Source organism: Nilaparvata lugens, chromosome 2 (assembly GCF_014356525.2).
Source record: "Nilaparvata lugens isolate BPH chromosome 2, ASM1435652v1, whole genome shotgun sequence".
Lineage (NCBI taxonomy): Eukaryota > Metazoa > Arthropoda > Insecta > Hemiptera > Delphacidae > Nilaparvata > Nilaparvata lugens.
In genome coordinates this window covers 51,213,088-51,238,822 of record NC_052505.1, presented here as the reverse complement: position 1 = coordinate 51,238,822, position 25,735 = coordinate 51,213,088, and the positions used below count along the sequence as shown (strand labels likewise).

Genomic DNA, 25,735 nt, shown 5'->3' with positions numbered 1-25,735 from the left:
TTATCAGTAGACTTCTGATAACGAACAGGAGAATTCGAACGGCTATTATCACTACTACGAGGATAATGAAGTAATTTATTATGCATACGACCACAATAACACAACGATTTAGACTTGCATTGGTTTACAGCGTGAAATTTGGAGAAACAATTGAAACAGACTCTCAATGATTTAATAAATTCATTCCTAGCTTTTGGATCTCTTTTCAAGAAAGCAGGACATTTGAATAACGAATGATTCGTTGAGTTGCAAAATGAGCATTTTGTTTTAGCACTATCATTCAATTCACAAGTAACTGAGCTGCTTATATTTCGAACGCTGTTATTAGCCTGAGTAGATAAGACAACCTTTTTCTGAAAAGACTTATTTTTCGGCTTTTCGATAGATTTTTGTTCATTAACAGACGGCACATCAGATGCAGATAATTGATAAGATCTAACTCTCTTATTCACGAAATCAATCAACTGTTGACAAGAAGGAAAGCTCTTATCAGCTACCTCGAGCTCAAACGATTCACGTGATATTTTGTCTAATTGTCGAATAGCTAATGAGTACAAGATATAATCAGCCAAATCAGGAACTTTCAACGATTTCAGAGTGGTAATACTATCACCTACTTTAACAAGAAAATCTTGAAGCGATTGTAACGAAGGTTTAAATGGGATTGAACTAGTTTTCAAAATCTCATTTATGTAGTAGTTAGCTAGCACCCTATCACTTTCATAACGCTTGCATAGAGTTTTCCATGCCAAATCAAAATCACTACTTATCTGAAAAGATTCTACTACTCTGGCTGCTTCGCCTTTCAACAAATTATGTAAAATATGAGATTTATGAACAGGAGAATAATATTTATCATCCACAATCAATGATGAAAAGATATTTTTGAATCTAGGCCAGTCTGAAATATCAGAGCCATCAAACGGTTTTATTTCAGTAGGAGGTAATATCATGTTCAAACGGGGAGAATGAGAGGTTGAAGGTGAAGGTTCACTTTTCTCCTTCGGCTTCTCATTTTTCATTTGATTCAATTTATCACGAGCATTTATTATTGCACAGGATAAATTATCAATAACGGTAAGTGATTGATATTCAGGTTCTTTAGTAGGTTCAACTTGAATAGATAATTCATTGATTTCATCTAAGAGTGCAGAATATTCTTTCACAGTATTTTCAATAGATATACTTCTTATCAAAAATTAAGATTGAATTTTAGGATCATTGATGTCCTTCAACAAGTCATAAGCTTGTTGAACACGGCTAAACAAAGTTTCTTTCTTCTTCACACGAATAGTAAGCAAGGCTTGTGGGCTTGCCATTGTAACTAAGTAACTGATTAGATAAACAAGGATATTTGGAAAGGAACTTTGTAACTGGATTTAACATGGATTTCAGTGCATGTATCAACAAGTAACTCTACTATTAACGAATTGAAATTTAAATTGAAAAATAAATCTCTTGGAAATAGAACATATCCAAGGCCTGGTAGGACCATGTGGTAATCCCGTCCTGTCTCCAAACCTATGGATTGGGGTACAGTTAAGATTTAATTCACGAAAACGTTGACAACCCCAAAAGTAAGTCTTTAATTTGCACTAACCTTGGAACTGGCGAGGAAGTGGACTGTATCTCGTGTGTAGAAGTTACTGCTGACGATATCCTGTCTTTATGCGTAGGCCTATATGATATTGCACATATATCACGAAACGAAACGAGATGATTAATTGCGTTCAAGCTCGAACGCCACGGAACGAAAACAAAAAACGATGCTGACTTCTCGAGCACTATTCTTGAAGTGCTGGTTAGAAAGATAAACAGGGAGGATGAAGGAGGGATGAGGGAGGGAGGTTATCTTGCCTCTTTGGGAGAGGGGGAAGGGGAGGAAAGCGCAAACTAATCAGCCCACAATCAAGGCTGCCGATCCTCCGTGAATCCACCAGTCGGCAAGTTCAGGTATTCTAAATTATCATAAATTGGAACAGGTTGTTACTGATGTTGTCTTGTAGGTGTATTTACTTTTACATTACAAGAGTAAGTAACAAAATGTATCATTAAATGGTTTTGTTTTTGGAATAAAGATATCGTCTGAACAAGTACATTTTGTAAATTCTATCTATTAATACCAATAACAACTTATACAAAATGAAAAAAAAAAGTAATGAAACATTACAATAATTACTTGATTACTGTGTGGTAAATAGGGCGTAAATTTGAAAGAATGAAATTTGCTTCATTTGATACTTTTCTTAAAGTTTTGACAAAAGAAGTTTTTTCTTCTGTCAAATTCACTAGAGTTTGCGATGTTGTTTAATTTTGTTCACATTTCAGAGCCATTAATATCATCATGAAACGCACTCGAAATTAAAATAATGATTAGATTGAAATATACATTACAATTTTCAAATTCAAATGTATTTCTGAAAAAATATACACAATTATGATAATATAATATTGAAACATCTAAAAATAATACAAGAAAAATACTATTAAATATAATTATAAAAATACTCCCAAAACTGCAGTGCAGTAAATTTTTTATGTCCATCTATGTCTAAGGAGTAGCCTACAAGGTAAAACCTGTGCGTGGACCTAAGTTGCAGTAATATATTTATTCAATATAAACTAAGAAATTACAACCAAATTTAGAATAAAGATTAGTGGAATTTACAGACAAAATATAATTTTGTAGATTAGTGAATGATGAAATTAGATAGAAGTTAGTAACACACAATAATTATTCTATGATGAACTGTAGAAAAAATATTCAACTTTGTCCAATTCGAAAATTCAAAATGGCGTACATTTCAAACTTTTAATCAATAATTGCGGGAGAACGGTGATAGAGAAATTTACCAAGAAATTTTATCTACGATCAGTCAACACCAAAAAAATGAGTATCGGACAAAGCATAACAGAGATACATTATATTCTATGATAAAAAAACAAAACATAGAACAATAAATAGTAGGTGCCTAGAAGATTTTTTTTTCAGTTTTATTTGATCTTGTCCATTCCTCAATCTCGCAATTTAGTTTTTTGATCCTTGTATCCGTCCCTTAAAACAAAATCAATATACAATAATCGTTCACATCGACTTTCACAAGGAATGATGTACTCAGGAAAAAATCGAATCTGTCTCAAGAAGAAAATTATAAGCACATCAAGATAATATGAAAATAATCACATACAACTGTAGGTCTCTAAGAGCTAATTGAAGGATAGAGCAGCTGCTAGAGGAGCTAGAAAACATTGAGTGAGATATAGTAGAACTCGAACTAGGAGAAGCTTTTGAGGATGATCCATGCAAATTCAACATCATTATAGGAGATATGAATGCAAAAATTTGTAAGAACAGAGGCAAAAGATGTGTGGGAAGGTATGGATACGGTGAAAGGAACGAGTGAGGCGGACGACTAGTCGAGTTTGTAGAAGGTAAAAACATGTATTTTATTAACACATTCTTCCTGAAACATGAGACAAGAAAATGGACTTGTCTGAGCCCCGATTGAGAGACTAGGAACGAGATCGACTACTTTGTCGTAGACAAGAAATGTATTGTTCAATACGGTATGTAGACATATAAGACCGAATAAATACAGGAAGTGACCACAGACCTCTTAAAATGGAGATAGGAAATGGATAGGAAATGAAGATAGGAATATGAAGAGAAAAGGAAGAAGTACTAGGGCGACCGTCTCACAAGAATAAGTACAATGGATTTGAGAAACTCCGGATTTGAACAGAAATTACAAGTCAATTTGTATAGAGAGAATCAATGAACGTGAGACATGAATGTTTTATTTGATAAGCTGACAAGTACTTTGAGAAAAACTAGAAAATTGGTAGGAAACGTAACAGAGAACGAGAAAAGAAAGGTTCCAAGAGAGATTGTTAAGCTATTGGAGAAAAGAAAAAAGCTTAAAAGACTTGGCAGAGATAAAATAGAATTCAGTGAAATTTCGAAACTCATCAGAAAGAAATGGATATCTGAAAGAAAAACAAAGAAGTTAGAAGAGACCGTGAAATTTGGAAATAGCATTAAAGAGTTCAACAGAAAACAACTACTTGGGAATAACACAATGATTTGTATACAAGATGAGAGAGGAAATGAAGCAAGAGAAATAGAAGGTATACTCGGGATAATTTGCGAGTTCCATGAGAATCTGTATAAAAAAGATGAACAAGAAGGATGCAACTCTGAACAAGGAATTGGAGAACATAAATGTACAAATGAAGAATGTCCACCGATATTGTTGAAGAGTGTGGTGAAGCGCGCAATTGAACATCTCAAGGAGGGGAAAGCAAAAGGCCCTGATAGAATATCAAACGAGGAGTTAAAAGCAGGTGGCGAAGAAGTTATTGAAATAATAACAAAAATATTCAATGTATGCCTTATGAGTGAAAAGATTCCTGAAATATGGCTCAAAGCTAACTTAATATTACTCTTCAAGAAAAGCAATAGGAAGGAAATCAAGAATTACCGACCAATAAGTCCCCTGTCAAATATTTACAAGATATTCACGGCAGTAATTTCCTTCAGGATAGATGGATATCTGACGGCAGTAACTTCAATTAACCAGACCGGATTCAAGAAAAACTTTTCTACGCTGGATAACATCTTAGTCTTACAGGAACTGATAAAGAATTCTAATGAGTATAAATTTCCACTAGTGCTGCTATTCATTGATTTTGAGAAAGCATATATGGCGATAAAATCAACACAACTTCCATATTACAAACGCTTAAAGACTTGGGAATTGTCAATAAGTACCTGGAATTATTCAGATTAATTTACAGAAACATGAAAATTGAATTCAAATTGAGAGGAAAATGTAGAGTGGTTAAAGTGAATGGCAGGGAGATATACCATTAGCGAAAATATTCAATGCAGTTCTGGAGAAATCTTTAGATGAATAATCACAATGGCAGGAAAAGGAATCAACATCAATGGGGTGAAATTAAATACATTGAAATTCGCCGATGATATTGTTATTATAGGAAATAGCACCGAAAAAGGTCGGATTGAAAGTAAAATTCGATAAATCAAAAGTGATGATTTATAACAGAGAAAGTAACGAGAGAGTATTAAAGACTGAGGACAGAAGGATAGACGCATTTGAACGCTTCATCTACTTAGGACAGAGAATAGGGACAGGCAATAGGTTGGTCAATGTTCAAGATATACAGCTATCTCTTCAGATCTAATATTCTTATAGAAAGCAAGAGACGCCTACTTCAAACATGTATTCTACCAGCAATTCTATACGTCTGTGAAATGTGGACTCTCAATGAAAAAATAATCAAGAAACACAGGACGAGTGTGAGATCGATTGAAAAGATAATGAGGAGTGAAAAGAATACCAGTATATAGGAAAACCAAAATATGGATCAGAAATGAAACAACAATTGAAGATTTAGGAAGAATGAATATCGAGAGAAAATGGAATTGGGCAGGCCATATCACAAGGACAATGGATGGAAGGTGGACCAAAGCAATACTCGACTGGCACCCATGCATGCTGAGCAGAAGCAGAGGAAGGCCCCCGTACGGATGGGACGAAGAATTCAGGAGAGTATGCGGCGGAGCCACGTGGCAGAGAGTAGCAAGAAAAAGGAAGGAATGAGAGAGAATGAAAAACGTATTCAAACAAGTTTGGCTCTACAAGGATTAAAATGAAGACAAAAGAAAACTTTACAAAATGCACTTTCACAACACTTTATCCTTCTATTGAAAAATAATAATAATTATACCACTTTCTGCTATTAGAAAAAACGACTAGCAGTCAGATATTTCACAATAAATGAATTAATCACTCACTGTGACAACGAGATCTCCCGGCAGGTCCGCCATCTTCTTGGTTGTACTCATAGACAAGTAAAATGATAGGATGGCAATTTTTATTGTGCTGTTGGTGTCTATTGGTGTCTATTGGGTTTGTTGTGGCTAAGAAGGTAATCAAAGAGGATGTGGGATTTGAAGTTTGTTTGTTCATTTATTATACATTGTCTATTGCTTTTAAATTGGGCGTCTATTTCAAATTGTTCTTTTGTGTCTAGTTCTGTTACTTTGTTTTTATGTGTATGATTTGTAGATCAGTATTCGTGTCTGTGTGTTTGTGATTTTCTTGAATTAGGTGGTCAACATATGCAGATTCTGTTCTGTTTTCAGTCCCTGGATATGTTCCTTGTATCTTTGATTGAACGAACAGCCTGTCTGTCTGATGTAGAATTTATCACATTCAGAGCATTTTAGCACAGAATACAAAATATAATACTAATAATACTATGGTACTTAGTACTATTATTATACCTACTATGGTATAATATAAATTATACCATATGTTGTATTCTGTGATTTTAGCTTATATACTCCTGGGAGTTTGAGTTTTCTGTTGACTTGAATCTCTTCTCTTTTATTGATTTGCTTGTATATTTTATTTTCTGTTTCACTTTATACCCAGATTCTCGAAACATACTTCCTATTCTGTTGAATTTGTTGTTCATGTATGCCAGTATTATGAACTTTTCATTTTTGTCCTTTTCTTGTTTTTTATTTTTGATTTTTTGGAGTAGTTTGTCGATGAGGTTGTGTTGGTATCCATTTTGCTGAGCTTGATATTTTATAGTACTGAGTTCTGCTTTGTAGTGTTCAGGTTAACACTGACATACATAAACAACAAATCCCACAGAATAGGAAGTATGTTTTGAAAATCTGGGTATAAAGTGGCATTTAGAACAAAAAATAAAATATACAAGCAAATCAATATAAGAGAAAAAATTCAAGACAACAAGAAAACTCAAACTCCCAGGAGTATACAAGCTAAAATGCTGTGAATGTGATAAATTCTACATCAGACATACAGGTCATTCTTTCAATCAAAGATACAAGGAACATATCCATGGACTAAAAATGAAAACAGAATCTGCATTTGCCAACCACCTAATTCAAGAAAACTACAAATCATACACTTAAAAAACAAAGGACCAGAACTGGACACAATAGAACAATTTGAAATATACACCCAATTAAAAAGCAATAGACAATGTATATTAAACGAACAAACCAACTTCAAATCCCACATCCTCTTTGATTACCTTCTTAGCCACAACAAACCCAATAGACACCAATAGACACCAACAGCACAATAAAAATTGCCATCCTATCCTTTTACTTGTCTATGAGTACAACCAAGAAGATGGCGGACCTGCTGGAAGATTTTGTTGTCGCAGTGAGTGATTAATTCATTTATTGTAAAATATCTAACTGCTAGTCGTTTTTTCTAATAGCAAAAAGTGATTTAATGATAAGCAGTTCATAATTATTAAAAACAACATTGAAGGATAATTTATTATACCCTAGCATCTGCTGATTATTGCCTTTTGAATTGTATATAGCTTTTGATTTTATAATTTTCGTAAATGTTGAATGAGTTAATAAATGGGTTATTTATTTATTTTATTTATTCAATACACATAAAAAATGTTTTATAGTTTCATTCAAAGCTTAGTTTTCCAGTCATTTCAAACTGTATCTTGTTTCTCTGTGCTCTGATTTTCAAAGTTGTATCTTCCAGTTTTCATAATATGTACCATCATACTTCATTTCAAACATTATAATATGTTTTGTGTCTCTATAATTATGTTATCTTTTCAACAGTTGTTCTTGTAATAAATACACAAACAGTTCTCAGTTGGTATTATTTCTATCTATTGCTCAAATCACTGCCTCAATAAATTAGTTTGTCGAATTTTTTGCAGTAGACGAGTTGATGTTGGGAATGGCATCCGCTATCTGTGGGCCTAGAACCATGTGGTGTGTGGTGGCCGTGACGCTGGTATTGCTAGTGCTAGTGGCGCAGGTGTATGGTCTAGGAAAGTTCAAAGACCTCGATTTAGATGATGTAATCAATGCCAAAACGGTGATCAGATCTGGAATTCTGTATGGAAACATATTCAAATTTGTTGGCGATGACATATTCCAGGCCTGGACCGACATTCCATATGCCAAACCTCCCACCGGTGACCAAAGATATAGGGTATTTATTGTTTATTTCCTACAGCATTCTAGATAAGATGATGAGATACAGTATTTGAGTTACACACTGCTAAGATTACTGTAAGATGCAGTATCTGGAGAAATGTACCCTATAGGGTTTCTAAAAAAAAGTTTTACAATTCATGAGATTTAGCAGCACTAATAATAATACTGTACTGATAAAAATCTGGTGTGGTACACTTACACAACTTTCCTTGCTTATTGAACTGTAAGCCCCATTCTTAAAGGAGAATAATTTAGGGGAATAACATTATGACGATTGGCCGCAACATATTTGAAACTACGATCAGACTACTGTATATGTGTATATATAATTTATTGTTTTCAGAGTACTTTTTTCTTTGTGTAAATATTGTGAAATTCGATGATATTTTTCAAAAGTTGTCAAAACAGCTGTTCTACAGATGAAATATCTCGACTATGTGTTCTTTTTATGAACTGCTCTACCTACCTACCTAATGCATGTCAAAGTCTATTTCTCAGGGATGGGGTGGACCCCCCATCAGTTTCCCACAAAAAGGAGACTCATGCCAGTTAATAGAGCTGATAAATAACTATACAGGGTATGAATTTGAAAAAAATCGGTCAAGTCATTTTTGAGAAAATCGTGAAAAACATGGTTTTTTAGTAATTATCCGCCATTTTTCTCAAGAATATTATGGAGCTCCTGCAATTTTCTCAGAAATGAGACTCATGTCAGTCAAAAGGGCTTATGAATAGCTATTCATGGTATAAATTTGAAGAAAATCGTTAGAGCCGTTTTCGAGAAAACCGTGAAAAACATGGTTTTTCAGTGATTATTTGCCATTTTTCTCAAGAATACTACGGAGCTCCTGCATTTTTGCCAGAAATGAGACTCATGTCAGTTGATAGGGCTTATGAATAGCTATCCATGATATGAATTTGAAGAAAATCGTTAGAGCTGTTTTCGAGAAAACCGTGAAAAACATGGTTTTTTAGTAATCATCCGCCATTTTTTCCGCCAACTTTGATTGAATTTTATTGAATTTCTTATTGTCGGATCCTCATGGTATAAGGACCTTAAGTTTTAAATTTCAAGTCAATCGGTTAATTAAGAATGGAGTTATCGTGTTCACAGACATATACACATACACACACACACACACACACACATACACACAGACACATACACACACACAGACCAACACCCAAAAATCATGTTTTTGGACTCAGGGGACCTTGAAAAGTATAGAAAGCTTGAAATTAGGGTACCTTAATTTTTTTTGGAAAGCAATACTTCCCTTACCTATGGTAATAGGGCAAGGAAAGTAAAAAGGGGTTAAGTCACAAAATGTCGATTTTGACTTTTCTACATGGTCTTATTCAGAAAAATTTGCTCTTTTTTGGTATTAAGGATTTAAGTGTAGGTAGTATTGTTTTAGAGTTATCCTCATGGTAAAATGAGAAAAAGGAAAAGAATACATCTCAGAAAAAAATCATTCATGTTTGATATAAATGATACAAGCCAATTCATAACTTTAAAAGGTGGAATTTGTGCCTTTGGCTAAACATTCAGCAGCAGTGGCGCAGTTGTGTGCCTGACCTTTTAAAAGATGATAAAGAAGATAATTTTGAATAAAATTTAGAATTTAGAAATAGGCCGACACATCTAGAAAATACCTGAGTCTATACCTAATTCATGCAGGTGAACGGGCTAGAGTCAAGAAAACTTCAATTAATCTTGCCATGCCTGGTTTAATAGGTTTATACTATAGAATAACACTACAATTTGAAATAATTGAAAAATACAAACAGCTTCAATAAACATTGGCAACTAAAATCGAACAACAGAAACAACAATTTCATGTTACTTTGTTGACATTCTTCATCTGATTCGGGGGCGCATTACTATCCCCTTTTAGATAGCAATACGTCACAAAACCAAACAATATCAGTCATCAAATAACAAGTTAATTTCAACATAAAATTACTCAAGAAAGAAAAGCCCGTTGAACCCAAGTTTCGTCGATAGTAACCCATATAACCCATTTCATAATAATTTTGAATCCCCACTTTTGATTGACATTCTCGAATGATCCTTTGTTTCACTACACTGCACTTTCGTTGGTCTGTACGTTGCTTTATCGTCGGGGTTACAGTACCTTGTTTTTGGCGGTGAACTTTTACCGGTTGAATTTGGCTTGACGGCGACGTCCTCTTACGTCCCTAGACCTGTCGTCTGAACGGGTGTCTTGAAGCGGTGTTACATAAAGTTGCGGAACCAAAGGGGTGGTAGTACAAGAAGTTGGTTTGGGGACACACATGAACCGCTTAGCGGTTATTTGAAGAAACAATTATTCGTACATGAAGAAGAAACACAATTAAACCTTTCAGGACATGGCACTACTAGAAAATTTAAACTTTAATAAAAATAAAACTAGCTCCTACATTAACTAATTATATAAACTTATAAACTTGCCCAAGAAGGGCGAAACATAATGACTACATCTTTACTCTCGTAGTGCTCCTAGCAAAGTGTCCTCCGAAACGTAATCTGGTCTCTCGACTGGGGAATCCCCACTACTGTATTTTGAAACAGGTCTCCTATTGGGCGAAGGGAATCAATTTGACCAATCGTCGCGTGGCTTCTAGAGCCTTTGGACCAAATAGTAACTGCAAAATCGGTAGTTTGTTATAATTTCAATGCTTGCTGTTTTCCAACTTATCGCACTCTATGTCGCGACACGAAGGCTAAGTTTTAGAGATAATTCCATAATCTACATTCCTCGACGACTCGGAGCCACAATTTTTAAATATCTATCATGGGAAACTCGAAGTCATGGCCGTTCATAATCGAGAGAGAAAATAATTTATTTCGCTAACTCACTTACAATAATGGCTCTAGTCTATTGCGTATTAAATTTACTATTATAACTTGGGAAAAGGCCTGAATTAAAAAGAGTGCTCGGCACAAATTGAATCTAATAGGTATTGGTAAAAATTATACTAGTCAACTTATAACTTTCAAGAAAAGAAATAGGTATTGATGTGAATGATTGACCGAGCGAAGTGAGGTCTAAGATTCAAGTTGACGGCTTGGCATTTCTCTTAATATTTGAATGTTTAAATGTTCAAATGTTTAAATGTTTAAATGTTTGAATGTTTAAATGTTCAAATGTTGAAATCTTTATATGTTTATATGTTGCGCATTTACGGCGAAACGCGGTAATAGATTTTCATGAAATTTGACAGGTATGTTCCTTTTTTAATTGCGCATCGACGTTTATACAAGGTTTTTGGAAATTTTGCATTTCAAGGATAATATAAAAGGGAAAAGGAGCCTCCTTCATACGCCAATATTAGAGTAAAATCAGACTATAGAATTATTCATCATAAATCAGCTGTCAAGTGATTGCACACTTGTGTGGAGAAGCCAGTCTATTGCTGTATTTCCATAAGGTCTATAGTTTCAATCAGGTACTTGTGGATGAGAATACTGCGTGAGGTCTACTGTTCACAGAACTACTAGTATAAGTCAACTTATAACTTTCAAGAAAAGAAAGAGGTATTGATATGAATGATACAACACTAATCAACATCAAAAATTGTTAAGTCATAAAATACTTTGATACAAAGGGTTTAAGTCGTACACCTTTATAAAAAATCTGGTGTGGTACACTCACACAACTTTCCTTGCTAATTGAACTATAAGCCTCATTCTTGAATGAAAAAGTTTTTATTCTCAAAAAGCGAAATGTTACAAACATTTGAAATGTTAACTTTACAATGTTTAAAGAGTAGAACGAGTCTGCGTGTGAGGTGGGGGAATAATAAACAAAAATGATTTAAGGGAATAGCTTAATGACGATTGGCAGCTACATATTATATAAAACTTTGATCATATCATTGTATAATATAATTACTGTTTTCAGAGTACATTTCCCTTTGTGTAAATTATTGTGAAATTTGATGATTTTTCAAAAGCCGTCAAAACAGATGTTCTACAGATGAAATATCTCGACTATGTGTTATTTTGAATAAACTGCTCTACCTACCTACCTCATGCACGAGAAGGAGGTTACAAAGTCCATTTCTCAAGGATGGGGTGGACCCCCTGGTAGTTCCCCAGGAAGGAGACTCATGCCAGTTGATAGAATTGATAAACAACTATACAGGGTATGAATCTGAAAAAAATTGGTCAAATCATTTTTGAGAAAATAGTGATAGAAATTCAACAAAATCCATTTTCCTCAAGAATATTTCGGAGCTCCAGCAATATTCCCAGAAATGAGACTCATGTCAGTGGGGTATAGGGCTTATAAATAGCTATCCAGAGTATGAATTTGAAAAAAATTGTTGAAGCCGTTTTCGAGAAAACAGTTAAAAACATTGATTTATAGTCATTATCCACCATTTTGAATTGAATTTCTTATTGTAGGATCCACATGGTATAAGGACCTTAAGTTTAAAATTTCAAGACAATCAGTTAATTAGGAATTCAGTTATCTTGCTCACAGACACAATAGAAATTTCTTTATTGACATAAGACATTCAACAAAATGTATGGTCAATCGTCACATATATATATATATCCATACATACATACACATATACATATATAGATATATACATACATATACACATACATATAATATTATACAAAAAATTCAAAGCACAGAAACAATACAAAGTAATTTACAAACCCATTTTCACAATTCATACATACGAAAATCAATTTCATAAAAATCAGCCACTGTATAAATGCATTCTTGCTGCAGGATAATTTTTTTTGAAACTCATACAAGAAAGGCTTCTAATAGATAGTGGTAAGAAATTGTACAATTTTACTCCAATAAACAGCCAGCTTTTTTGTGATCGTGAATACCTGAGGTATTAAGTTCTTATGTTATTTCTGTGCCTCATATTATGATTATGGACTTCAGTGCCAGTAGCCAAATCCCCTTTATAAGTATGTATATAGAGAAGCAGGCTCATAACATAGACGGACGGCAGAGTCAACAGCTTAAGTTTTTTTGAAAAGAGGCCTACAATGAGATCTTTGGTTTTCATTCATTATTATTCTTACTGCCCTTTTCTGAAGCCTGAAAATCTCAATGGACCTACTGCAATTGCCCCATACAATGATTCCATAAGACAACAATGAGAATATCTGAGCATAATAAACATTTAACAAAACGTCAACATCAACAACTCCACGCAATCTTCTTAACATATAAAGGCCTTTAGATAATTTCTTACTTAGGGACTCCACGTGCGAAAACCAATTCAGTCTGTTATCAATATATATACCTAGAAACTTTAGTGATTCAATACTGCTTGGTAACCTATCATTATAACTAAAACTAATATCACAGGTTTTGTCTATATTGAGTGTAAGATGATTTGCTGAGCACCAATCAGTCACAATATTTGTACTATTTACAAGTAGGTGATCTAACTCTAATGTGGTATTAGCTTTTATTTTTAAACCCAGGTCATCTGCAAACAAGAAACCCTCTCTGGTAGCACAATCAACATTTGAAGGTAAGTCATTTATATAAACTATGAATAATAGTGGTCCTAGTATGGATCCCTGAGGAACACCATACAGTACATCATTGCCACTGGACAGAAATCCAGATTGAAACACAAACTGACTCCTCCCCTCTAAGTAAGATTTAATCACTCTAACAGACTGAATTTCCAAACCATAATATTCCAATTTTCTTAATAACAGATCATGGTGGACTGTATCGAACGCACGACTCATATCAAATGATCTGAAAGTAACAAGAAACCTACTCTCAAGATCCATTACAACTTGATCTGTTAATTTCTGCACAGCTTTACTTGTGCTACACTGTTTTCTGAAGCCAAATTGCTTATCTGACAATAGTTTATTATTTTCGAGATACTCAGAGAGTTGCTCCTGCATTATCATCTCAAATAATTTAGAAAATATAGGCACTATTGCCACATATAGTAATGTATTTCTAGGTAGTACATTTACTACGTTCAAATGTGAAATTTGTATTGTCAGGTTAAAGGTGGTTTATAATCTAAACAGTGGCCTTAAGCTGCGTTTACATCAAAGTTATTAACAAAATGTTTATTTTTCCGTTCCTAATAGATTCTATTAGATTAAACGGAGCTTGACAAACACATATGCACATCATGTGTATGATAAGTTATGTTCAATCTAATAGAATCTATAGGTCTAATGACGAGAAAATAAACATTTTGTTAATAGCATTTGAGTAAACGCATCTTTAGTATAGGCATGTTTATCGCTTTCAGAAAGTCACCAATTTGCAGTTTTATTGAGTGACACTAATAGGTTATGACTATTTTTCCTATAATTTTAACATGTACTCTTGGATGTGACATTTACTGTTGAATGGACGAGGAAAGTTGTGTGAGTTTACCACACCAGATATTTTATTATATCCTCCAAGGATTGACTAGGCTATAAAAAAATCGTCAGGATTCTAATTTCTTTAGCCCAAGGGCTTGCTAGTTCAAATAGTTATTTTCTACACCCTTAGAAACAAACCTGTACATTAGTATTCTGTTCTAGCGATTGAAATGCGCCTTTTGATATTGAGTGGAGTAAAATAGTTTTGACTTTGAAAACCAGAAATAATAATAAGTTTTTGTATGGTACTGTACCAAAAATAATAATTCATAGATTATTGTAAATTGTAACGTAGATGTATGAGAAATTTATAGTACCGACCGTACCGTTCGTAAATTGATAGTCAACTGTAGCCACAGCGTATATAAAAACAGAGATGTATGTTCTGTACTCAGCCAATGCCAAATAAATCAAAATCAGTAGCCATTGTCAACCAGCTGATAGAAAAAAAAATAGTTCTTAGTGATTATACGTATTATCTGTGTATTTAATTAGGGTCTATATATTTATTTGAGTGTTTTATATTATATGTAATTATCAAACCCTCAAAAAAGCCAAGTTACCTTGATTATTTTGTAGACCATAGAACCGACAATGTGGTACCTAAGAGAAAGATGTGAGAATAATCATATATTATTATATTAGTCATATTGAATATCGATTATATGAGACCTAAGAAATAATAATGTGAATAAAAGAAGCCCATAATGATGAAAAATGAAGGATTTATTGTAGTGAGAATTAAGAATGGTTTATAAGCAAATTGTGATAGAAACAGTTGGTAGCGCTGTTGAGTGGTAGCTTCAAAACTTATTGTATTACAGTGTTACATGAAAGGAGATAAAATTAATGTTATATGTATGGGGATTATAATTTCTGATGAGGAAAATGTTTGAAGAAAGAAAGTATATGGGGCATATGCAGATAGAGTCTGTATGTTATTATGAAAATGTGATATTTTTATGTGGAGTATTTAAGTGAAAATTTATTATTGGAATTTGTATTGGAAACACTTGATTCTCAAATATTTTAGATTCAAATTCAGGGGCGTTTATCTGATGGTGCATTTTGATACCAATACAAAACTTCATCAATTGAAATGAATTACTAGGACTCAGACAGAAAAACAAAAATATCTGTCACCAATGGTGTTATCAATCAAAGATATTTATCAATGTATGTGAGCAAATATAGAATACAAAAACATAATAAAAAATAAGAAGGAAATAAGACCTAATTTTTCTATGGGCATTGATACATTCTGTACACTCCAGCCGAATCTGACTGTTTACCAATCAGAGCATAGATAAGACGATAATGACTAGAAAGGCTGAGATTATGGCTAACAATTTGACATGGAAATCAATTTCTCGATTATTTAATAAATTTGTTCTGAACAAAGCTCAGGCTAGAGCTACCAGAGGACTGTAATTTACTATTTAAATAATCAAATACAAACAAGGAGCAAAATTTAATCTTCAATTTGAGCCAGGTTATTTGTACAGTTAAACTCTGCATTAATGAACAATAAAAAAAGAGCAAAAACTCACCAGATTTATTCCAATCTTGACTACTTGTCCTTCGAAGCCTTTATTAGGTGTTTTGGTCAGGTTCAGGGTGGGACGAAATCTGGGAATAAGACAGGTTCTTGCTTCCGGGCTGCCTTTTTGCGTTAAACTTGCAGGCTATGCACTGTGTTTTGAACAAAGCTCAAACTGGATTCTTTATAAATTCAAATCTGATTCAAATTAATTCAATCCAATACTATTTATGCTGTTATATTCATAATTCACACACACACAACACTCAAACAATTTACAAGAAATTTCCGATCGAAAATTACATGACAAACACAACTTTGCTCTTGCAAAACGGGCTGATGAGACAAGACAAAAGACAAGGACGACTTACTAAAAATATCCAGAATGCCAAGCAAGCAGGTCGGTCTGCGCCGATGCAAACACAAGCCTGCTATTGGCAGAACCACAGTCTGGCATTCTGGCACTACAATTCGAATTCTCTGGCCAGACCAAAATTAATAATATTATGTGAATTTGAGGTTAGGTTCTTTACAAACAACGCTTGTCGGCAATGTCAATAAGGATCAAGCCAAACATCTACAATTTAATCAGATACTTGCTAGCAAAATAATTGCATCTAGGTAGCATTCATTGAGACAAAGACAAGAGGGTTTCATATATTTATAGCATGAATGTTTGAATAGTATATATATGAATGTTTATCAATATATGTGAGTAAATATAAAATACAAAAACATAATAAAAAATAAGAAGGAAATAAGACCTAATTTTTCTATGGGCATTCAAGTTAAGATTGCGATTAATCAAATAGTCTTTTTAAAAAATGAATTTATTTGTTAACCACATATTACAATAATTTTATATCCCGCGATAGAGCTCCGTTCGCTATGTCCGCTATCTTGGAACTGACTACTAAATACAATGTTACCTTCCACTACAACTATGCTAAATCAACAATAATGAAATGAGGAGTGCTGACTATATAAGTAATTAGCTATATAACTCCTCCAACCCTAAAAAGAACTTCGGGGGTAGGGTTGTTAACAATGTTTACATTGGGTGAAACTTTTCTACTTAGATAACAATACAATAGAACAATTGGCATTAGAATAAAGATTACATACAAAATAATTGTCCAAGAACTTAATGTTTGTAGTGAAAATACTTTCTTCCCTCATGGGGGTGTACTTGTTAACAGCAATCGGATTAAAATTAAGATGTTCTAAATTAATTGTGAATTCTGGTTCTTGGTCTTCATTCATACTATTGATAACGTTGTCTAGGTTCAATAACTTAGGTCGATATTTTGATTCAGACAAATGATTAAGTATTTTACCATTATAATAATATGTATTGTTGTTGCTATTAATTAAATAAACTCCTTTTACAGATTTTGTTATCGTTTCTGCTTGCTTGTCAATTTTTATGTTTTCTTCATTTGGAAAGATACAAAAATAGCTATTCAATTCTGGAATCCATTTCACAATACTATTACCTATTTTCATCCTACTATATTTACAGTTTGATGTAGTTCCTGATTCAATAATTTCTTTTTCACATTTCAATTTGTCATTACATAAACTTTCTACAGAACAAATAAAATTTGAACTTGTTTTTCTAGTGCATTCACTAGTTAGACCTTCAATTGATATTTCTTTCTTATTATAATTATCGTTTGACTTGAGTAAGTATCTGACCTTAGGAATAATAGTTACATATCCATTTTGAAACATACTAGGTACAGAAAACAATTTGTATAAGTTATAATTTGATTCATCTACGATTGGTAAGTTCAAAAAGTAAATGATTTCTTTAGACGTTAGTTTACAGTTTACATTTATCAAATTTTCGAATTCCCACATATTTTTCAATTCAGGTTTCAATGGTAATTTATTCTGATAGTAACCAGCAATCTTGGTTATCTGATAAAACAATTCTTTAGTTGAAATAATGCTAGGATGTAAAACTTTCAATTTGCAAAATGTTAAAGAGTTTTCAATGTCTTGGATCAAACTTAATACAATGTTATATAAAATATTCAACTGGTTCAGCATATCTCTAAATTTCTCTAGTTCTACATAGTCGCTAAGCTTATCATTTACAAATTTAAATTTATTCTCCAACTCATTAAAATTATAATTAACAATGTTCAACGTCTGATTAAATTCAGCAATAAGTTCTGAACTCAATGAATATTGGGCTGATATTTGATCAATCAAACTGTTCTGATTAGTTTTCAAATGTTCAAGTAAATAATCGTATCTTTCACCATCATACGAGTACAAATTTCCAGTAATAAATTTTATTGCGGCTCCTATGCCATTCAATAGTCCTCTTTTAGATCTCTTATCATTAGTAACACTTATGATATCTAACTTATCTTCTATTACATTCCTAGTATGATTAATAAATTTCAAATAGTTTACTATGTCTCTTGCTTTACTACCATTATCAGTTATATATTCTACATTTTCCCTTATTGGAATCTTATTTCTAATATTTTCAGATACCTTATCATAATACATATTCAAATTATCAACATGATCAAAAATACTTCCTAGTTCATAATAGTGGATGAAAGTGTGTTTTGAAATCTCTAACTTTGCAGAGCCTAAATCTGCTGCAATTATTCCTAGATTACTACTTATATTCCTGAATTCTTCAGCTTTAGAAGAATGATTCGCCATACTCATTAGGCAGAGGAGGAACCTGGAAGAACAGGATTTGAATTAGGATCGGTTGTTACTTGTTCAGTTCTCTCATTAGTTTGATCTTTGTTCAGTTTCTTAAACTTTCTATGTCTTTTTATCTTGGATAAATGAATTTTCTCTCTAGTGTTATGATGTCGGGGATTTATTTTGGCAGTTTTAAGTTCTCGATTCACTGATAGGAGAGTTTCTTTGTTGAATTTATTTTTTGTTTTACTTTGTTTTTGTACATTCCTCACATAAACTTCTTTTGGGATTTCTGGTACCGGTAGTTCTTCTCGATCTTTGTTCCTTTCGTTGATGACATGTTCTTTTCTACTTTGGTTTATTTCCTGTATATGGTCAAATAGTCGTTTAGTTTTTTCTTTGTGATTATTAACATATTCGTTAATAAATCTGTTCTGAATGTCAATTTCGAGAATAGGATTAGATTCTATGTGTCCATATAAAACTTCCAAAGGTGTCAGTTTTGTTACCGAGTGAATGCTATTGTTATAAGCAATTACGGCGTACTTTACTTTACTTTCAATTGTTTCTGTTTTGAACTCGTCGCGATTATTGAATATTCTGATGTGCTCAATTATCGTAGAATGAAAACGTTCGGCTAAGCCATTTGAAGGCGGATGTTGAGTACTTATCCAGTGCATTTTGATTTTGTGCAATTCTGTCAATTCCTTTACTAAGCCATTATTGAATTCACATCCATTGTCGGCAACTATAGTTTGAGGGATACCATGGTGGGAAAAGAAACTAAGCAGTTTGTCTGCTACCTCAACACTGTTAAAACAACTTGTTATTGGATAGCATTGTGCGTATCTTGAAAAACTATCAATGATCGTGAGAAATTTCTTTTTCTCAAATGTTATACTGTCCATGTGAATGATTTGAAGCGGCCTTGTAGCTGTCGGTGTCAAGTTCATTTCTAAATTAAGTGGATTTCGTTCGTACTTTGTTTTGAGACATATCTCACATTTGTTAATAAAATTTTGAATATAATTTTTCATGTTGGCCAATAGTATTTTCTTCTTATCTTATCGTACGTTTCTTGTATACCTCTGTGATTCGTTTTTCCAATATGATAATTATCAATAGTTTCTATTCTGTCATCTTCATGTGTTACATCAAGTACTTTAACTTTACATCGTACAAGTATGAGTTTTGAAAATTTAAAATTTTTGGCAATCACTGAAGCAAATCTTTCATAGAATTCATTTTCAAAATACAAGCTATATCTAACATTAGGCACTAAATATTCTTTCACGAAGTCAATCACATTTTTATCGAAATAATTCTCAGATATCTCTACTATCATTCTTGTTTTACTATCAAATATTTTATGAATAGTGACTTTCTTTGGGTTATTGCTCACAAGCTTCAATATGACTTGGTTTTTAGCATAGTTAACTGGGTCATCTGAAACTGGTATTTCTACTGATGTGTTACTTTCGTAATTAGAATGTTGCGTATGAGAATTATTTTCTATGAACTCATCTTCAGCAGGACCTATGAAATCTGGTTCATCATTTTCGAATCCTCGAAAAGGGGTTTCGTTTTCAAATCCTCTAAATGGGGTTTCATTATCATCTGTACCGGTTTCATTTTCTAATCTTTGAAATAACGTTTCGTTATCATCCACGTTAGCTATCATAGATTGTGCATCCTCGTTAGGTATGATATTCACTACATTTTCAATGGCTTCATTTATAATCGCATCAATATCACTGAATAATCTAGGTGAGTTTTGGTTGTGTGTGTTGTTATTATTCAATTGAATTCGGGAAAGGGCATCTGCGGATGGATTTGCTGTTCCTTTTTTGTAACATATGTCATAATCAAATTCTTCTAATTTCAGTCTCCATCTTAATAATTTTGAATTCGGTTCTTTCATAGAAAATAACCATTGTAGGGGTTTGTGGTCAGTGAATATTTTGAATTTTCTACCATAGAGATAGGGGCGGAAGTACTTGGTAGCCCAAACTATCGCTAAAAGTTCTTTTTCAATAGTTGAATAGTTCATTTCAGTTTCATTGAGGGTTCTACTTGCATATGCACAAGGCAAATCAGCACCGTCTTTGTTCTGACTGAGAACTGCCCCAATAGCTATATTGCTAGCATCTGTTGTAAGGTTGAATTGTTTTTCAAAATCAGGATACTGAAGGATTGGTTCGTTAGTAAGGATATTCTTACAAGTTTCAAAACACTTAATGTACTCTGGGTCCTGTATATCTATTTTAGCATTTCTTTTCAAACATTTAGTTAGAGGTTTTGTTAAATAATGAGCAAAGTTGTTAATGAATTTTCGATAGTATCCTAGAAGTCCAAGAAATCCTTTTATCTCTTTCGTTGTTTTAGGGATAGGATATCTTTTTATCGCTTCGACTTTGTCAGGATTTGGTTTAACTCCGTTTGGTGTCACTAAGTGTCCGAGAAAACTAACTTCTTCACGCAAAAATTCTGTTTTATCAAGTTGTACTTTGAAGTTGAATTGTCTCAACCTTTCAAATACTTGTCTTAGTCGATCAATGTGTTCTTCTAAACTAGTTGAATAAATAGTAATTTCATCTAAATATACTAAACACAATTCATTTTGGAGTCCTCTTAGTATGCTATTCATAGCTTTTTGGAAAGTGGGTGGACCGTTTTTGAGACCGAAGGGCATTCGTAAAAATTCGTAATGACCCGTGTCTGTAGAGAATGCAGTTTTTTCAATACTGCTAGGATCCATTCCTATCTGATGGAAGCCAGAGAATAAGTCTAGGGTAGTGAAGTACTGTGCTCTTCCTAATTTGTCTAGAATATCCGTAATATTAGGAAGTGGAAATTTATCGTCTACAGTCTTAGAATTCAAACCGCGATAGTCAATTACAAGTCGAAATTTCTTTTTACCAGAAGCATCTTGTTTCTTTGGAATGATCCATATTGGTGAATTCCAAGGTGAATTGGAGGGTTGAATTATTTTTTGTTCCAACATTTCATCAATCTGTCGATTTACTTCAGTTCTATAGATTTCAGGGTAGCGATAACTTCTTGTATAGACCGGGATTTCGTCGGTGGTTCTTATGATATGCTTTATTTCATTCGTGAAAGTCAAAGGATTTCCGTCAATGTGAAATATATCTGAGTAATCTTTAATCACCTGTAAAATAGCTTGCTCTTCTTCGGCATTCATATGATTGGTTCTAATTTTTGATAGATCGATTTTGTTAGTTTTGTGATGGAGTAGATTCAAATTATTACATGCATTATGATTAAGTAACTCACTTGGAATAATACAATTATAGTTTTCAAGCGATTCGACTGACATTGGTTTGTGAATGGTAAATTTCTTGTCTGACGTAGTGGGGTTCAAAATAGAACAATAGGCTTTGTTTTCTTTCACTTTCACTAGACACTGAGGAATTTCAAGTCCGGAAAAGTTTTTGTATGATACTATAGCTTCACCTTCATTCATATTTTCAATTGGAATTTCTATAATGGATTGAGTTCTAGCTTTTATCAGAAATGATTTTATTTGTGTTATTTGATTTTTGGTAGGGTTCGTTGACTTCACTTTTGAATCATTTTCTTCAGCGTTAAAATAATAAATAGGTAGTTTCATTCCATTGAAATCAATACTGTCATTAATGAAATCCAAATTTATTTTAAGTTTTTTCATATTGTCAAGTCCGAGAAGAAAGTCAAAGTTTTTATGAAAATCAAAAAGGTAGAACGTGTGTTTCGATTTTCGTAATAAAGAAATCTTTGTACTGTATTTCTCTTGTGAAATACCATGCGCTGTTGCTACTTCAAAAGGGTCTTCTATCAAGTTTTCTTTGTAACATTCCATACCTATGAAGTTCTTCACGAATGACCTAGTGCTTCCTGTGTCGATTAGAACTCTAAATCTTGTTTTAGGATCAATGAAGTAGGGAAGTTCATTCTTGTCATCTTGTAAGTTCATAATTGAAAATTTCTTTCGAGGCTCGTATCCTCTAAAAAACACTCTGATTCGGTTTGTTCGGCTGGCTGGAAATACGTTTCATTTTCGTTTTCAACGGAGAGCTGTTTGAATTCGTCTGATAATTCTTTCTGAGCGTTTTCTCCGAAATTATTATCAAACTCATCATTTTGCATTTCGTCAATTGGTCGACCTGTCATTTGAAACAGTCTTGGTCTTTTTTGGGGACGATTGTTGATTGAGGAAATGCTCATTGGCGTTGGTTGATACGAATTTTGGGGTCTTGGTTGGTTGTAGTTTGGATTTTGAGCTCTTGGCTGATTTGTGTTGAAATACTGCGGTTTGGGTTGATTGTTTTGAAAATGTTGTTGAGGTCTGTTCATGTGTTGATTTTGGAAGTGTTGATTTTTGTTTTGGAAGAATTGACCTTTCTGATTTTGAGTGTGATAGAACTGTTGTCTCTGAGGATAGTTTTGCATTTGATAGCTGGGATTACTTTTGTGTTGGATTTGAGTGTTAGGCTTTTTCAAATTAGAGTGGTCTTGAAAGAAACCAAATTTGAACTGGAAGTCGTTGGATAGCATGTTTAGAGCACTGTCCAACGAACTGGGATTTTTGGTTCTCATGAGAGACCCGAGAGGCTCTCTTAATCCTCTTAGCAATACTCTAAGTGCTAATCCATTTACATACTGACACATGACTTCTGATATTGTAGGTTGTTTGTTTCGGAAATACGAGATCTGTAAATTCAGAAGTTTTTGGATTCGTTCATAGAATGAAAAGGGTGATTCACCTGATTCTTGTTTTAGTTCAGCCATTTCAAGATTGAGAGTAAAGCAATTTCTCTTGTCCATGTAACTATTGGTCAAAACTTTTCTTACGTCAGGCCATGCATAAGTGTTAGAACTAGTAACAATGTCAAGAGCAGGGCTTTTAATACGGGCAAGAATAGTAGAATACAAGTATTCGTTTTGGAAATCATCTGGATTGGCAGTTACGTAAAATTTTGCTACAAGTTTGTCACAAATTGAAATAAAACGATTTAGCATAGTAGGCTCTCCTGAATAATCAGGGATCATGTCCAAGAATTCTTTCTTAAGGGTAGGTACAGTTTGGGGATTGGTTGCTTTATCATTGTTGGAATTCATGGCTCTTGGTTATAGATAAAATTACAAGAAAAAGAAATACGAAAATAATAAGTAAAATTAATATTGTCCAAGTTTTTAATAAAATGATAAAACAAAAATGTTTTGTTACTCACAATACTATAATCGAGTTCATCTTGTCACAGTCTAGGGTTCTGTCGCACGTGTAGGATATTCTCCAGAGGTGGAAGTTCTTAGAAGTTGAAGTCCGTAGTAGTCCTTAGAAGTTGATGTCCATTGTAGTCCTTAGAAGTTGAAGTCCGTGGTAGTCCTTAGAAGTTGAAGTTCGTTGTAGTCTTTAGATGATGGAGGTCCTTGGTTGTCTTGATATTGAAAGTCTGTTGCTTTTTCTTGATTCACTTAGATGAAATATGGTATTGTTGTTAACACTTTACTATACTGTTTACTAATTTTATTATTTTTCACACTTGTCCCGATATTAGGTGACTGAATAGAAATATAATTTTGCAAATAACACTCACGAATTTAATAATATAATAGTTCACCAACTTATTCAAATTGATACAAAGTTATTTTGATGATTGTTCACTTATTTAAGTCCCGATGTTAGGTGACTGATACAACTTTTTCGTAAGTTCATGAACACTTCATTAACGGTTAAAACCGAAAAACCAAATTCTCGTTTTTGAAGTGTCCTACCGACTGCGCCAGTTAAGATTGTGATTAATCAAATAGTCTTTTTAAAAAATGAATTTATTTGTTAACCTTATATTACAATAATTTTATATCTCGCGATAGAGCTCCGTTCGCTATGTCCGCTAGCTTGGAACTGACTACTAAATACAATGTTACCTTCCACTACAACTATGCTATATCAACAATAATGGAATGAGGAGTGCTGACTATATAAGTAATTAGCTATATAACTTCCATACATTCTGTACACTCCAGCCGAATCTGACTGTTCACCAATCAGAGCACAATATTCGCTTGGTGCTAAAAGGTATTTGATTCAAAATCTCCACGTGGTCTTTATTATAATTATAAAAAAATGTAATTGTGAAATAAATGGAACAATGTAATTGAAATAAAATAAGAGTTAAGGATAAAAATATTCAATTTTAAGATAGAAATATGGACTATTTGACAGTATTAAATTGCATCATCGCAGTTTATTTGAAATCCACCAATGGGAAGAGATATTTAAATTCTATGCAAATTTAGATTTGGAAGTATCGTCAAGAGAGAATGGGGGAAGACCAACTGGCCACTTGCTTGCCAGAGACCGACCAATACGCCAGCCATCACGAGAACAATAGACTGAATCCCTTATGTGCCGTGCTATGAATTTAGAATGTTAATTTTGAATTTAGAAATCAGAAGCTCACACAATATAACTTAATAAAAGGGATGCTTGATAAACATACCTAGTGCTAGAGAACGGGAATCCAGAAATGACAAGAGAGACAACGAAATAGAGAGAAGATATCAAATATATTTCACCTCTTACAGTTAAATTCAACAGTTAATAAAACAAAATGAAGTTACATCATGAAAACCGAAAATAGAATCATTAAATTTAGAAAGTTATCTCCGATATAGCTAATTCGATAGTATCCTACTCTGTCTGCTTTACATTGAAAACATCTTAGATTGAATCAAGAGAAGCTTAAAGGACTCTAACTTCAGAAAGAAGAATTGAAAGTCATCATCATTATCTTACATACAAGGATTAGGTTAATGCCTGTTCCGACTTACAAACAGCTTATTAATATCTATATTTCAATTACAAAATTACGCTATAATATATACAAGTAGTGTATTTATTGCCATTTCTTCCGTGGCCTACCAATAGATCTTTTCCCTGCCGGTTTATAATTCAATATCAGTAGTGGAAGCCTTTCTGACGGCATTCTTTCCACATTGTCTTTCCACTACTTCCGGTATTGTGTGACTTTTTCCAACAAACTGTAAATTCCTAGCTCTGCTCGGATATCATCGTTTCTGATGT

The 25,735-nt window shown here is 33.3% G+C and overlaps 1 protein-coding gene across 2 annotated transcripts in view; it reads left to right on the top strand.

The window, feature by feature from the left end:
• LOC111057026 (esterase E4) overlaps positions 1 to 25,735 on the top strand; it is a 302,990-nt gene that overhangs the window by 8,269 nt on the left and 268,986 nt on the right. For both annotated transcript variants that reach the window (XM_039421458.1, XM_039421459.1), the window contains one exon: positions 7,759 to 8,036. In XM_039421458.1, the coding sequence (XP_039277392.1) occupies positions 7,770 to 8,036 (267 nt within the window). In that variant the 5' untranslated portion in view covers positions 7,759 to 7,769. The remainder of the gene's footprint in view (positions 1 to 7,758; positions 8,037 to 25,735) is intronic.